Source organism: Rhinopithecus bieti, unplaced genomic scaffold (assembly GCF_001698545.2).
Source record: "Rhinopithecus bieti isolate Rb0 unplaced genomic scaffold, ASM169854v2 scaffold_28066, whole genome shotgun sequence".
NCBI lineage: Eukaryota > Metazoa > Chordata > Mammalia > Primates > Cercopithecidae > Rhinopithecus > Rhinopithecus bieti.
The window spans coordinates 818349-833606 of record NW_016813021.1 but is presented as its reverse complement, the minus strand read 5'-3'; the positions used below and the strand labels follow the sequence as shown (position 1 = coordinate 833606).

General features: G+C 43.0%; 1 protein-coding gene across 1 annotated transcript in view; it reads left to right on the top strand.

Annotated features, from left to right (window-relative positions):
• DEPTOR (DEP domain containing MTOR interacting protein) overlaps positions 1 to 15258 on the top strand; it is a 189818-nt gene that overhangs the window by 92627 nt on the left and 81933 nt on the right. The window contains exon 4 of the mRNA XM_017847589.1: positions 762 to 940. Within this exon, the coding sequence (XP_017703078.1) occupies positions 762 to 940 (179 nt within the window). The remainder of the gene's footprint in view (positions 1 to 761; positions 941 to 15258) is intronic.

The following is a 15258-nucleotide window of genomic DNA, read 5'->3' as shown; positions in this document are numbered from 1 at the left end:
AAAAAAAAAAAAAAAAAAAAAAAAAAAAAAAAAAAAAAATTAGTGAGGACACAAAACACAAAACCCTCAGTTCACAGCATTAGTCTTCTTAGCACAGAAGTGAAATAATGCCATTAGGAAAGAAATACTAGCCTTTTCAGAATGGTAGAGTAGAACATGAAATTGTAACTTCTTTTCAAGATTGCTAACTTGAATGCAGTCTGCTAATCATAGGATTTTGGATTGCATTTCCAACTTTTTTTTTTTTTCAAATTACTAGGATAAAATGTATCTTGGTTGCTTTTGAAGCAGATCTTCCTCTTAGAAATTACATGTATGGTAGGCTGGGCATAGTGACTCATGCCTGTAATCCCAGCACTTTGGGAGGCCAAGGCAGGTGGATCACCTGAGGTTGGGAGTTCAAGACCAGCCTGACCAACATGGAGAAAACCTGTCACTACTAAAAATACAAAATTAACTGGGTGTGGTGACACATGCCTGTAATCCTAGCTACTTGGGAGGCCAAGGCAGGAGAATCGCTTGAACCTGGAAGATAGAGGTTGCAGTGAGCCGAGATCAAGCCATTGCACTCCAGCCTGGGCAACAAGAGCGAAACTCTGTCTCAAAAAAAAAGAAAAAAAGAAATTACATGTGTGGTGGCACCTGACAGCTGCGTCTGTCTGACAACTTTGCTGTGGTACTTCACAGAAGTCTATGATTTCAAATGAGCTGTTTTCCTTTTGTATAGGTTTATTTTTCTTTTCCCTTTTTTTTCTTCCCAGGCTGATGAGCCCTGAAAACACACTCCTGCAGCCCAGGGAGGAGGAAGGGGTCAAGTATGAGCGTACCTTCATGGCATCTGAATTCCTGGACTGGCTGGTTCAGGAAGGTGAGGCCACCACAAGGAAAGAGGCAGAGCAACTTTGCCACCGGCTTATGGAGCATGGCATCATCCAGCATGGTGAGTGTATTGGGCAGCTTTTGCTGCAGTAACAAGCAGCCCCAAATCTTGTGTCTTACAACAAGTACTTATTTCTCACTCATGAATCTGTAAGTCAACTGCACCTCTGCTTATGTTCAGCTTGTCTCCAAGCTAGGGGTCAAGTTCAGGTCTGTGTTCCATGCCTTTCCATTCTGGGACACAGACTAGAGGAATATCCACTGTCTGTGATGTGTTGTTTTCAACAGATGGTTGCAGATGCTAAAGAGGGCAGGCAGGTTCTTATAGCACCTCCAAAAGCTGCTGCTTGGATGTAATGTAACATCACAACTCTATATCTAACTGGCTAAAGCAAGTCATGAAGTCAAGTATAATATGGAGTTGAGAAATAGATGCCTCCCAGAAGGTTGGTTGTTAGAGGAGAATAAACATTTCCTGAACCATGATGTAAGTTGCCACAGTGAAGAGTTAATCCAAAGAGCCTTCATAAAAGTGTCACTTTCCTTTTAGGGCTGAATCACAACAATGCAATGTAAGTTACTGGTTAAGAAGTGTTTTACAGTCAGCCCTTTGTATCTGTGGGTTCTGCGTCTGTGTATTTAACCAACCATGAATTTAAAATCTTTGGAAAAAACTTGTGTCTGAACTACACCCACATAGACATTTTTTTCATCATTATTCCCTAAACAGTACAATATAATAACTACTTACAGAGTGTTTACATTGTATTGGGTATTATAAGTAATCTAGAGATGATTTGAAGTATACAAAAGGATGTGCATAGGTTATACATGTAAGGACCAGGAGAACACTTTCCCCTTTGCCCTCTGAAGGTTTGCTGAAAATCACTGACAAGAGGCAGATTTGTTTTGTTTTGTTTAAGACAGAGTCTCCTTCCATTGCCCAGGCTGGACTGCAGAGGCACCATCTCGGCTCACTGCAATCTCCGCCTCCCGGGTTCAAGCGATTCTCATGCCTCAGCTTCCCAAGTAGCTGGAATTACAGTGGGATTACAGGAGCATTAATTTTTGCATTTTTAAGGGAGGGATTTGTCATATTGGGCAGGCTGGTCTCTAACTCCTGGCCTCAAGTGATCCACCCGCTTTGGCCTCCCAAAGAGCTGGGATTACAGGCATGAACCACCATGCTGGGCCCAAGAAGCAGATTAATAGGAGAAAAGGCATATAAATATATTAACATGTATAGAAGACTTCAGAATGAAAACCCAGAGATACAGGGAAAATTGTCCATTGTTATGCTTATATTCAACAAAGTATGGACAGTTATGTAGAAATATGATTGGACAAAAAGGGTATGATCTAAAGTTAATAGACTGAGTAGAGAAGCCCAACAAGGCCTGTCTGTATAGATTCTTTTTGGCCTCTCTGCAGCATTCATTCTTTCTGGGTGTAAGGCAGGATCCTTTCTGGAATGGGAGTCTTTTTTTTTTTTTTTTTTTTTTTTTTGAGATCGAGGCGCTCTTTGTCACCCAGGTTGGAGTGCAGTAGCATGATCTTGGCTCACTGCAACCTCCGTCTCCTGAGTTCAAGTGATGCTCCTGCCTTAGCCTCCCAAGTAGCTGGGATTACAGACATATACCACAACACCTGGCTAATTTTTGTATTTTTTAGTAGAGATGGGGTTTCACCATGTTGGCCAGGCTGGTCTTGAACTCTTCACCTCAGGTGATCCATCCGCCTCAGCCTTCCAAAATGCTGGGATTATAAGTGTGAACCACCATACCCAGCTTGAAATGGGAGTCTTACGACCTACAGTTAACAAAGTAGGTCAGATAATTTCTTTATGACCTGTTTTTACACAGAAAGGCAGAGGGAAAGTTAGAGTAATATTTTAAGATTTTATGTAATCCCAGCACTTTGGAGGCTGAGGTGGGCGGATCACCTGAGGTCAGGAGTTCAAGACCAGCCTGGCCAACAGGGTGAAACCCCATCTCTACCAAAAATACAAAAAATTAGCTTGGCGTGGTGGTGTGTGCCTGTAGTCCCAGCTACTCAGGAGGCCGAGGCAAGAGAATCACTTCACTTGAACCCGGGAGGTGGAGGTTTCAGTGAGCCGAGATTGTGCCACTGCACTCCAGCCTTGGTGGCAGAGCAAGACTTCATCTCAAAAAAAAAAAAAAAAAAAGAGTAAGTATTGTTTTACAATACTTTTATTTCATTTAGATATATGCTATAAAACACAGGGGCATATGCAGGTGTATATTGAGTTACAATCTAAAATTATTTGTTACTCTGCATTGGAGTCAAATATTTTGGAAGCCGTGGATGTAGAGGCATTGCTTAGAGTGAGTGACACTGTATTCCAGGCTGCTTTCTCCTGTGCAGTTCTGCCACAGTTGGACTCACAGCTGTCTGTTGGTGGCCTAACATGTCTAGCTCTGGTTTCAGTTCACTGAGGAAAGGAAGATGGACAGGGAAGCACAGTGCTGGTGTGATCCATGACCTTAAACAGTTCATAGTATTGTCAGGACTACGACATGGTTATAGAAGCAATTAGAGAACAGTAGAAGATGTGCTATTTTATTTATTTATTTATTTATTTATTTTATACTATGTGCCAGGCCCTGTGCTTATCCTTTTTACCCTTATTAACTTACTAATAAATAAACTCTACGAGGTAGACACTCTTTTTTTAAAAAAATGTATTGTGGTAGGAACATTAATATGAGAGCTACCTTCTTTTATTATTATTATTATTTTTTGAGACAGAGTTACTCTGATCATGCAGTGGCAGATCTTGGCTCACTGCCACCTCCCCTTCCCAGTTTCAAGGGATTCTCCTGCCTCAGCCTCCTGAGTAGCTGCATACCACCACACCCAGCTGGTTTTTGTATTTTTAGTAGAAACAGGATTTCACCATGTTGGCCAGGTGGGTCTCGAACTCCTGACTCAAGTAATCCACCTGCCCCAGTCTCTCAAAGTGCTGGGATTATAGGCATGAGCCACCATGCCTGGCCTGAGAGCTACCTTCTTAACAAATGTTTAGATGTACAATACTATAGGGCCAACATTCTTATTATCTCCATTTTACAAATCAGGAGGTGAAGGCACCAATAGGATAAATCACTTGTCTGAGGCCACTCAGGTAGTAATGTCCAAATGGATATTACTATGAGTAAGTGTGACCTTGGAGTTGAGTGGGATGACTGGGGTTTTCCCCCGTGAAAAGTGGTAGGTTTGGGTTACAGTTGGTTATTTCATATCTTTGCTCTGCAGAGAAAAAGTCAGATGAGGCTGGGCGCGGTGGCTCAGTGAGCTGGCCAACATGCCAAACCCCGTCTCTACTGAAGAAACAAAGATTAGCTGAGAGTGGTGGCAGACGCCTGTAATCCCAACTACTTGGGAGGCTGAGGCAGTGAGAATCTCTTGAACCCTGGAGGTGGAGGGTTTGTATTTTTAGTAGAGAGAGGGGTTCACCATGTCAGTCAGGCAGGTCTCTAACTCATGACTTCAGGTGATCCGCCTTGGCCTCCCAAAGTGCTGGGATTACAGGCGTGAGCCATAGCGCCCAGCTAATAAAAAATATTAACCACAGAAGTATGCTTTCCATGGTTGTAGGAGGACTGAATATTCTGTATAGAAACTGGGGTTTCTGAGGGAGTTTCAGTTTCCCAGCACAGTAATTCATTGCTAGGTCACAGGTTGCAACTTGGAGTTATGAAAATGTGGCCACCATACCTGTGTATGTTAGAGCTCATGGTAAGTACCAGTTAGTGTCTTGAGCAAAGCTTTTAATTGTCTGGCTAATAATTAATTTCATAGGTTAAACATTAAGGAAAGTCAGCCTTTAGGCTTTGAGCAGAAGGTTTCCGGATAAAAGTGGTTCCCTATTTTGAAACCAGTAAGTGTAAAAATCAGGTTCACCTATAAAATCCTAACTAGCTTCATCTATGAGTGGTGACTGGTGCACTTTACTCAAGGCAGAAATTGTTAGATGAATAATTAACATGCATGTGTATTTGTGTGGATATATATATATGTGCATGTATATGTACATGTTTATACAAATGTCTATATGTTGACCACATCTATACATATTTATCTAGCTTTTTAATTTATGGATGGGTACCATCTATAAAGGCATTAGGCTACTTTACAGATCTTAATATACTGTATATTTAATGTGTATGTGCTTCACACATATGCTTTGTACGTTGTACTTATTAAATCCTCACAGCAATTTTGTGGCATTAGTATTATTATTGCAGATTTACAGTGAAGAAATCTGGGCTTCAAATCCTTTAAGAGATTTTCTCAAGTTGCAGAGTTACCCTGTAGCTACTAGGTGTTGTGTCTTAGAAAGAAGCTTGCCTTGGTCTGGGACGTATGTGACTGCGTATGGCTGCCTGGCACAACGGAATGAGCACAGTCTTTGGAAGGAGACAGTCTGGATTTAGATGCAGCTTTTTCACCTACTAAGTGGCCATGTCTGCATCTCATAACTTTCCCATTCCTTGGATTTTGAAACTATAAAATTTGAGTTATATGATAGACCTTTGAGAGTTTGTTTTTTCAGAGACCTATGAGCATCCACATGTTCAGTGTGTACTAGAAGGTTTCAACGCGTAGTTGTATTCGTGGCTAAGATTTATTACAGTGAAATGATACACAGCAGGGTCAGCAAGAGACAAGGGCACATCGGGTGGAGTGTGGAGAAATCCAGGCACAGGTTCCTATGTTCTTCCTTCTTGAAGGGACTCCCTCCTCTACCCGTGAAATGCAGTATCTTTTCACACAGTTATAAATGCAGTTATCTATAACACGTGTGCAATATCTTTGCCCAGGGGAGCCCTTGTAGGGGCCAAGGGAAAACATCCCCTTTCCCATCTGAAGGTTGGCTGAAAAATCAACTCACAAAAGACAGATCAATTGGAGAAAAGGCAAACCAATGTATTAGTGTGTACACGGGGAGAACCAGAGTGATTACCTAATATCCCAATGCGGTACAGATGCTATGTCTCCCACTTCTTAGAGGAAAGGGAGATGGGGAAGTGTCAATGATTTTTAGGAGGATTAAATGAGCTTGAAGAATATATAATGGCCTGCTACAAAGTCCATTGGGTCAGCAGAGCAGACCATGGTTTGTGACAAAACTCTGAACAGGTTTGTCAACAGACTTCAGTCTTTCTTCCTGTCATATGAGTTCAGTTAATGAAAACTCAGGGAAGGAACCAGAGGTAAATTGTTTTCTTCTTTGGCAGATCCAGACTTAGGCAGGTGGGGAACTTCAGAGAACTTGATCCAGTGCTTTGGGGGACACAGAGGATTGAGGGACAGAAGCAGAGGAGAAGGTCAGAGACATCGTAGCTTTTTCTGCAATTCAGCATATCAAAGTGCCATATTTTGGGGTATCCATTTCTGAGCCCTAATACCATGCTGAGGTGCAAAGCCAAAGATTTTTACTGAGGGCTTTTCTCATAGGTACACTCTGCTTGCTCAGCCAGTCACAACCAGCAGCATTCCAGGCTCTCAGAAGGAAAGCAAGTATTCTCCATAAATCACACTGTTTGTACAAACAGTCTAGGCAGGCCGATACAACACAATTCAGTGTGCCAGGTGGGCAAGGTCCTTATCAGTTAGTGACTTGGGAACCTTCCAAAAGCCAAGTTCCCAGATGCTAGCCATGGACCAGCCACATAAGCCAGCCCTTCTGTATCAGGGCTGCTATGGTAACTCTTTCCTGCACAGAATTGTTGGGAGAATTAAGTGATTGCAGTTGGCAAAAGCTTTTAACACAGCATCTACCTCTTATGGCCTTCAAATGCTAGCTCTCGTACCTAATCTGATCTACTCTAAATAATAGCTGAAATGTATAGAGCTCTTACTATATTCCAGCCACTATTCTAAGAACTCTATTCACGTATGTATTTCCCTCAGTAACTCTGAGAGTTAGGTATCATAATCATTCTCATTTTTGAGATGAAGTAAAGTAACATGCTGACGGCTGGGCATGGTGGCTCAGGACTGTAATCCCAGCACTTTGGGAGGCTGAGGCAGGCGGATCACTTGAGGTCAGGAGTTCAAGACCAGCTTAAGCAACATAGTGAAATCCTGTCTCTACTAAAAATACAAAAATTAGCTGGGCATGGTGGCATGCGCCGGTAGTCCCAGCTACTTGGGAGGCTGAGGCAGGAGAATTGCTGGAACCAAGGAGGCAGAGGTTGCAGTGAGCTGAGATCATGCCACTGCACTCCCCCCTGTATAAAAAAAAAAGACTTGGCCCAAAAAAAAAAAAAAAAAAAAAAAGAAGTAACATGCTGAAGATGAGAGCTACTGAGTGGTAGATTCAAGATTCAAATCAAGACAGTCTGGCTTCAGAGCCTGCACTCTTAACCACTAAAGAAGATGAGATGCTAACTGCAGGCCCCACTAGAAAAAAATTCTCAAGTTCTATTGCATCAGCTGAATCAGCCAACACAGCCTGGCAGATATTTAAACTATAAAAATTATTAACCTGTGAAATCTATAAGATTCTCTTTCCCCAAACAATGACCAGGGACCTTGAGATTTTTGGGTAACCTTTGCAAACAGGAAATGGGATGAACACACTTTTTTTTTTTTTTTGACATGGAGTTTCGCTCTTGTTGCCCAGTCTGGAGTGCAATGGTGTGATCTCGGCTTACCACAACCTCTGCCTCCCAGGTTCAAACAATTCTCCTGCCTCAGCCTCCCAAGTAGCTGGGATTACAGGCATGTGCCACTGTACCTGGCTAATTTTGTATTTTTAGTAGAGACGGGATTTGTCCATTTTGGTCAGGCTGGTCTCGAACTCCCGACCTCAGGTGATCCTCCCGCCTTGGCTTCCCAGAGTGTTGGGATTACAGGCATGAGCCCCTGTACCTGGCCTCTTTTCTTTTTTTGAAACAGGGTCTTGCTCTGTTGACAGGCTGGAGTGCAGTGACATGATCATGGCTCACTGCAGCCGTGACCTCCCAGGCTAAATTGGTCCTCCCACCTCAGCTCCTGAGTAGCCAGGACTACCAGTGCTCACCACCATACCTGGCTAATTTGTCTATCTTTCGTAGAGAGGGAGGTTGTTGCCAAGATTGCCCAGGTTGGTCTTGAACTCCTGGGCTCAAGCGATTCTCCAGCCTTGGCCTCCCAGAGTGCCGGGATTATAGGTGTGAGCCACTGCAAAGGGCCTGAACACACTTCTTTACTCACATAAGTTACCTTTCTCAACTCCTTTAGTTGCCATCTGGCTATTTTAGCAGCTTTAAATGGAGGGAGATGGAAACCAGATAATGACGTGGGTAAATTGCTCACAGCTGCAGCAGCTGACCCTGGCCTACCAGGCTACCACGGCTGTGTCTGGGTGGATAATTTCCTCTTTTAGAACTTTAGTCAGAGCACTTCAACAATTTCAACACTAAACCCTCTTTCTTTTTCTTTTGTTTTAAACATATATTTATGTAACACAGTGCCATATACAAAGCAGTTTTACATACATTATCTTTTTAATCCTCCCAGTTGCTTGAGAGTAGCTATGATTACCTCATCCTTCAGTGGAAGACAGTAGCAGATACATTTGCTCTGCTGGCCATGAAGAGAGAATTTGGAATCTGTAGCAAAGGAAGCTAGAGGCCACATCCAGACAGGAATTAACTGCATCTCTCCAATAATTAAGATAATTGATAGAGATCAGCCTAAGTCTGGAATAGCCCAGCTGGAAAGGAAAGGGGAAAAAGGGGAAGAGGAAAGGGAAGGAAGAAAAAGAAGGCACTAACTAGGTGTGGTGGTTCGTGCCTGTAATCTCAGCACTTTGGGAGGCTGAACGGGGAGGATTGCTTGAGGACAGGAGTTCAGGACAAGCCTGGGCAGTATAGTGAGATCTTGTCTCTCTGGAAAAAAGAAAAAAAAGAAAGAACGTACTGATGATTGAGGCTAAAGGCAAGCTTACACAGAGGAGGAAAAATAATTTTTTCTTTACTTTTCATGAGTTCTTAACTGAGACCTGCTATAACAAAGGACAGACTAACAAGAGAAAAATGAACAGAAGTTTAATAATATGTATGCCCTCTGTAAATATGGGTGAAAATACAGAGAAATGAGTAAATCTCTAGGATAGATCTGAAAAGAGTAGTTGAGGCCAAGCGTGGTGGCTCACACCTGTAATCCCAGCACTTTGGGAGACTGAGGTGAGTGAATCACTTGAGGCCAAGAGTTCTAGACTAGCCTGGCTGACATGGAGAAACCCCATCTCTACTAAAAATATAAAAATTAGGCAGGTGTGATGGTGCGTGTCTGTAAAAACCCAGTTACTTGGGAGGTTGAGGCAGGAGAACCGCTTGAGCTCGGGAGGCAGAGGTTGCCGTGAGCCAAGACTGCGCCACTGCACTCCAGCCTCCTGGGTGACAGAGCAAGACTCTGTCTCAAAATAAAATAAAATAAAATAAGGGTTGTTCAGACTTCAGGCTTAAATACCATTATTTCCTGAAACAAAGAAAAAAAGATGTAACCCAGTTAAAACCAGAGGGCCAGAAAAAGCACCTTATACAAATGTGAGGTTGGTTATGCAGGTTTAGGTCAACACCTTCTTTATTTATTTTGAGTCTCTAGTGACTTAATTTTCTTTCTGTCCCTGGTGCAGAGAGGGAGAGACCCTTACAGAGGGGCATTTCCCAGCTGTGGATGGTGGCTCACACTTGTAATCCTAACAATTTTAGAGGCTAAGGCGGGAGGATTGCTAGAGCCCAGGAGTTTGAGACCAGCTTGGGCAACATAGCAAAATCCCATCTCTTAAAAAAAAAATTTTTTTTAAAAGGACAAAAGAATATTTCCTTTACAGATGTACATTTCTAAAAGGACAACTTTTTGGAGCTACTGTTGTATCTGCAGCTTCTCAAAATAACAAGTACCAAACAATCCTTATGCCAGGGAGCCATATTTTGGGCTGGCATGTCCTGAGCCCCTTCAATTGCAACTTTCTCAAGACTACATGGCATTAAGAAAAAAATTATCGACACTTGTTAGAAAAGTAAGGAAAACTTTGCTTAAGATTATTACAATAGGGGTATTGCAATAGGGTAGACAGATTGGGCTCAACTTAAAATATAGGGACAAGTGGGGATTTAGAATCAAGGAGCACAGTGTGGGGTTCGTCAGTGGATGGAAAATTACTTAACAGGAGACTTAGGGCGGGGAGATTCTTGCTTAAGACAGGCCAAGGACTTAGAAATCAAAGGTGGAGATAACAAACTTGATTGGGTATCAAGGGTGAGGGATTGTCAGTACACTGACTTATCAGGGTTCTTTGCTAAAACTGGGCTGGGTAAGCCAAGACAGCAGGATGGGAGTGGAGGGGAGGGGAAGGGAGCAGCAAGGTGGAGGCCCGGTAGAAAAGAGGGCTCAAAGGAGCCTGACTGAAGCTTGGTCCAGGGGAGCATCTGTCAGTGCCGACCTAGCTTTGCTTGCCCACCCGCCCTTCCTCTCCATCGCAGCTCTCCTGCTCTCCTACTCATGCTCGCTCCCTTTTTTTTTTTTTTTTTTTTTTTTTTTGGATGGAGTCTCGCTTTGTTGCCCAGGCTGGAGTGCAGTGAAAAAAGATTGTGCTGGGTTCAAGTGATTCTCCTGCCTCAGCCTCCCGAGTAGCTGGGATTACAGGTGTGTGCCACCACACTGGGCTAATTTTTGTATTGTTCATAGAGACGGGGTTTCCCCATACTGGCCAGGCTGGTCTTGAACTCCTGACCTCAGGCAATCCACCTACCTGGCCCTCCCAAAGTGCTGGGATTGCAGGCATGAGCCACCACACCCAGCCCCCTACTCATGCTCTCTGATTTGCATTTGCTAACTTCTTGCCAAGGGGACTTTCAAGTCAAGAAGAAGAAATGGAGGAGACTTCTTTACAGATGGCACTCTGTGTCTTAGCCTTTCTTTACCCCTAACTAGAGAGTAAATGCTTTAACGATAGAGAAGTTGTTTTGTTCATTTCTGTATTCCTATTGGTTTGGCATATATATATATACACGATATATATATACACACATGATATATATATACGATATATATGTATACACGAGATATAGATATACACGAGATATATACACGAGATATAGATACGAGATATATATATGATATATATATGAGATATATATATATATAGTACTCAGCAAAAATGTATTGAATGAACAAGTGACAAAAGTGACCGCTTACTGAGGACTTGGCCTTTGCTGGGCACAATACTGGTGTTTATACCAGCAAGCTTTCTTTGAATATAAGCAGCTCCAATCATCACTTCCTTTAAATATATGGCAGAGCCAGCTGATAGTTAAAGGAAATGTTGAAAACAAGGCTACCTCAAGAAGAGAAACTGAAGCAACTCTGGGGATCCAGGAACCAGGAACTAGTGACTAAAAGGTAATCCCTTCCAGCCACTTATGGCCAGGTGAATCAGCTCTGTTTTCTGCATATGCAGTTGCCTTCTCCAGATGCTAATGTTCTAGAGAGGACCCTTACTGGCTGAGTCAGGTCATAGGCTCGCCTCTTGACCCTGGGTGGGGACCCTTTGACTGACAGATTCACCAAGTGGGAGAATGGGGGTAGTTGTTCCACTCTCCCCACTCACACCCTGCAAAGAAAAACAAAAGAAAAAGCAAGCCCTGTTTTCACAGGGAAATGAGCGCTTGGCAGGCTGTTCTTTACTGCTATTGGCTCATTTAATCTTCACAAGCAATCAATGCATTTGATACTGTTATCTCTCTTTTTAAATTTTATTCCATTTTTTATTAGATGGAGTCTTACTCTGTCACCCAGGCTGGAGTACAGGGGCACAATCTTGGCTCACTGCAACCTCCACCTCCCGGGTTCAAGCGATTTTCTTGCCTCAGCTTTCCAAGTAGCTAGAATTACAGGCACATGCCATGACACCTAGCTAATTTTTTTGTACTTTTGGTAGAGACGGGGTTTCCCCATGTTGGCCAGGCTGGTCTCAAACTCCTGACCTCAAGTGATCCGCTCGCCCTGGCCTCCCAAAGTATTGGAATTACAGACATGAGCCACTGCACCCGACCATCTCTCTGTTTTTTTAGATGAGGACATTGAGGCATTTGCAACTGGCATAATCATTCTTAGCTCCTAAATGTTAAACTTTGAACAGAAAAAAAAAAGAAAAGAAAGAAAAAAAGCTGGGTAGAGTATTTTCTCAATCTACTTTCAATATTTAACATTTCAAGTGTAATCTTAGCAGCAGCCGTAATCTAATCTAATTTTTTACTTTCCCAATTTAGACTTTCTGGGCATTTTCCCACTGTGCTCTCTCATATGCTTTAGCCCTGTGTTACTTTCTATTATAGCTGAATCCAGTGCAGGAGGAAAAATAGACACAGCCAGAATGCTGTTGTAATGTAAATGGAAAGGAACAGGTTGCTTGACAGAGGACTAAGACATTGGCACACAATATGGTGTTGGTTTAGGTAAAAGGAGAATGTACCTATAACGGCACCAAGCCTTAACTTTTCAGAAAGTATGAAAGGAATACAGGATGCCTTATCTTATGTAATCTTCTGAAAGAAGAGTGTTATGCACATAGACCAGAGGTTTCTCTCTCTCTCTCTCTCTCCCTTTTTTTAAAGATGAGGTCTTGCTATATTGCCCAGGCTGATCTTGAACTCCTGGGGTCAAGTGATCCTCCCATCTCACCCTCCCAAAGTTCTGGGATTACAGGCATGAACCACCATGCCCCTTTGAGGTTTTTCTTTTGTAAACAGTGTCATACCTATGAATATTTCTTTCCTTCTTGACGTTAGTAGTATCCTTGTCCATTGTATATGAACTGCTTCTCGAGGTACAACCTACGCTTATTTCTGAAGCCTGTGTTCCTACCCACTCTGGCCTCAGTCCTGACAGCTTGTCATGCAGTGTCCCCTGTAGTATGTGGTCCTCGCTTTGCCCAAGCATGCACTTTTACAACAGCACACAGAAGTCTTAAAACACAAGCATGGGATCTCTATGCAGTTGAGGTATACTGAAAGTGTGCTCCTACTGAGTGCTCAGCTTGGCCTTATCTGGTCATTTAAATCCTCAGCTGGGTTTAAGTTGTCATTTTCATTGGGACCTGTAGGCTGGGGTCTCAGGCTTACTAGAAGAGCATATCAGGTTTCTCCGTCTCCTGGGTGGAACAGAGAGTTCAAGCAGCAGTTTCTGATATGCTTCCTCTCTCTCCTGGTCAAAGAGTGCTGTGGTATTAAGTTCCAGTTCCTGATGAACATGAGCTAAATCATACTCATCAATGGGAGGTGGGGGCTGAGGAGACAAGGGGACCAAAAGTTGAGGGGCTCTCCTTTAAGCAGGGAATTGTTTCCATTCTGTTTCCATCACAGACCTTTCTTCTATCCCTGACCCTTGTGTCAATCTTGGGTGAGTTTCTAGTATCAGCCCCCTCCCAGCTGGGTGGCCAGGGGGTTTGGGCTGGGATTCGTGTCTGGGATGCAGGCTCTCCTTATGCAGGTATAAACAATGATTACTCTCAGCCGTTTCAACCTTGCTGCACTGCTGTCATTCATGATTCTTCCTCTAGAAGTTTTTCCACTAGCCTCTTCTGGCTTTTGATTCTGAGCCGCTCACTATCATTCAGTTTCTCTGAGCTGATACTCTCATCTCAGTACATCTGGGTCATCTTTTCTGTTTGGCTCTCTGGTTCTTTGGAAAAACTCCTTCATTCTATCTTCCCTCTCCCTGCTCCCTGCTCACCCCCACTCCAGCCAGGAATGGATAAACAAGTCCAAGTATGTTAACGCCAGGGAGTAACTACCAGGAATAAAACTGAGCATAAGTAAACTCATCAGTGTGACCACAGAACGATATGAAGATGAAATTTAAGAAGGAATTTCACTTACACTCACATACATCTATCCTGATTATGATTGGAAAAATATGGGTGTTGATTAATATTCATAATCAGTTTTGATTTAGAGAGTAATGTTTTTAAAAATTGTTAATTAGTATATTATTTTAAAAATCAACATTTTAAAGGCTAGAACCTTTCATCCAGCTTTTTTTCTTTTTTTTTTGAGACAGAGTCTTGCTCTGTTGCCCAGGCTGGAGTGCAGTGGAATGATCTTGGCTTACTGCAACCTCCACCTCCCAAGCACAAGCAATTCTCCCTCCTCAGCCTCCTGAGTAGATGGGACTATGGGTGTGGCTAATTTTTGTATTTTTCATAGAAACAGGGTTTTGCAATGTTGCCCAGGCTGGTCTCCAACTTCTGACCTCACATGATGCACCTGCCTTGGCCTCCTAAAGTGCTGGGATTACAGGCATGAGCTACCGTGCCCGGCCCAGCATTTTTTCTAGAAAGCTTCCCTTTACTTTCTTTCTCCTCTAAGTGATGACACTTGACCCAACCAGGAGCTCACCCCACTCCCCCTTCCATCCAAGGAAGGCCGGTGTATCAGGATTCATATTCTTTAAATTTTATTTTAGCCACTCTCCCAGCTGTCCCAGGTTTTGGTTATATTGGCAGTTGGCAAAGCCTCCAGGCCGCTGGAGGGAAGGGGTGGGTGTTGGTTTTGCCTCACTGGCTCACTCCTGTGACTCTGAAATCCTTCTTGGTGCTGAAAACATAACCTCAATGGGGCATTCCCCTTAAGTGGGAACAAAATGTGCTTCCGCATCAAAATAAGGGAAATGGGATGGGGGAGATAGTGTGATAAAAACTGGAACAACTCTTGATCATTTGCGTGTTCAGGACAAGGATCATCTTCTATGGCAAATGGCTTTCAAGGTGCTGTACCCGATGAAAGGGATGAACTTGTTTGTTGGTTGGCTGTTCTGTTCTTGTGGGAAATCAGCCACCAGACCAGTGCTACCCAATGAAACTATGCTAGGAGCCACCAAGACAATCTACATATGTGATTTTAAATTTTCTGGTAGAAATGGCACAAAAAAAAGGAGGAATGGGTTAAATTAATCTTCATAATATACTTTAACTCGCCATCTCCAAAATATTATCATTTAAAAATGCAATCTATATGAAAAATACAAATTAGCTACTTTACATTTTGTTATACTAAGTCTTCAAAATCCAGTGTTTTTTCACTTAATCAAACTCACATTTCAAGGCTCATGTGGCTAGTGGCTGCCATCTTGGAGAACACAGCTCTAGACCGTTTTGAAACCAGCAGAGGGCAGCATGGTGTCCTGGCCAGTGTGCATTTCATTTTTCTTTTTTATTTTCTCTCTTTTTTTGGGGGATGGAGTTTAGCTCTTGTTGCCCATGCTGGAGTGCAGTGGTGCAATCTTGGCTCACTGCAACCTCTGCCTCCTGGGTTCGAGCGATTCTCCTGCCTCAGCCTCCCAAGCAGCTGGGATTACAGGCAC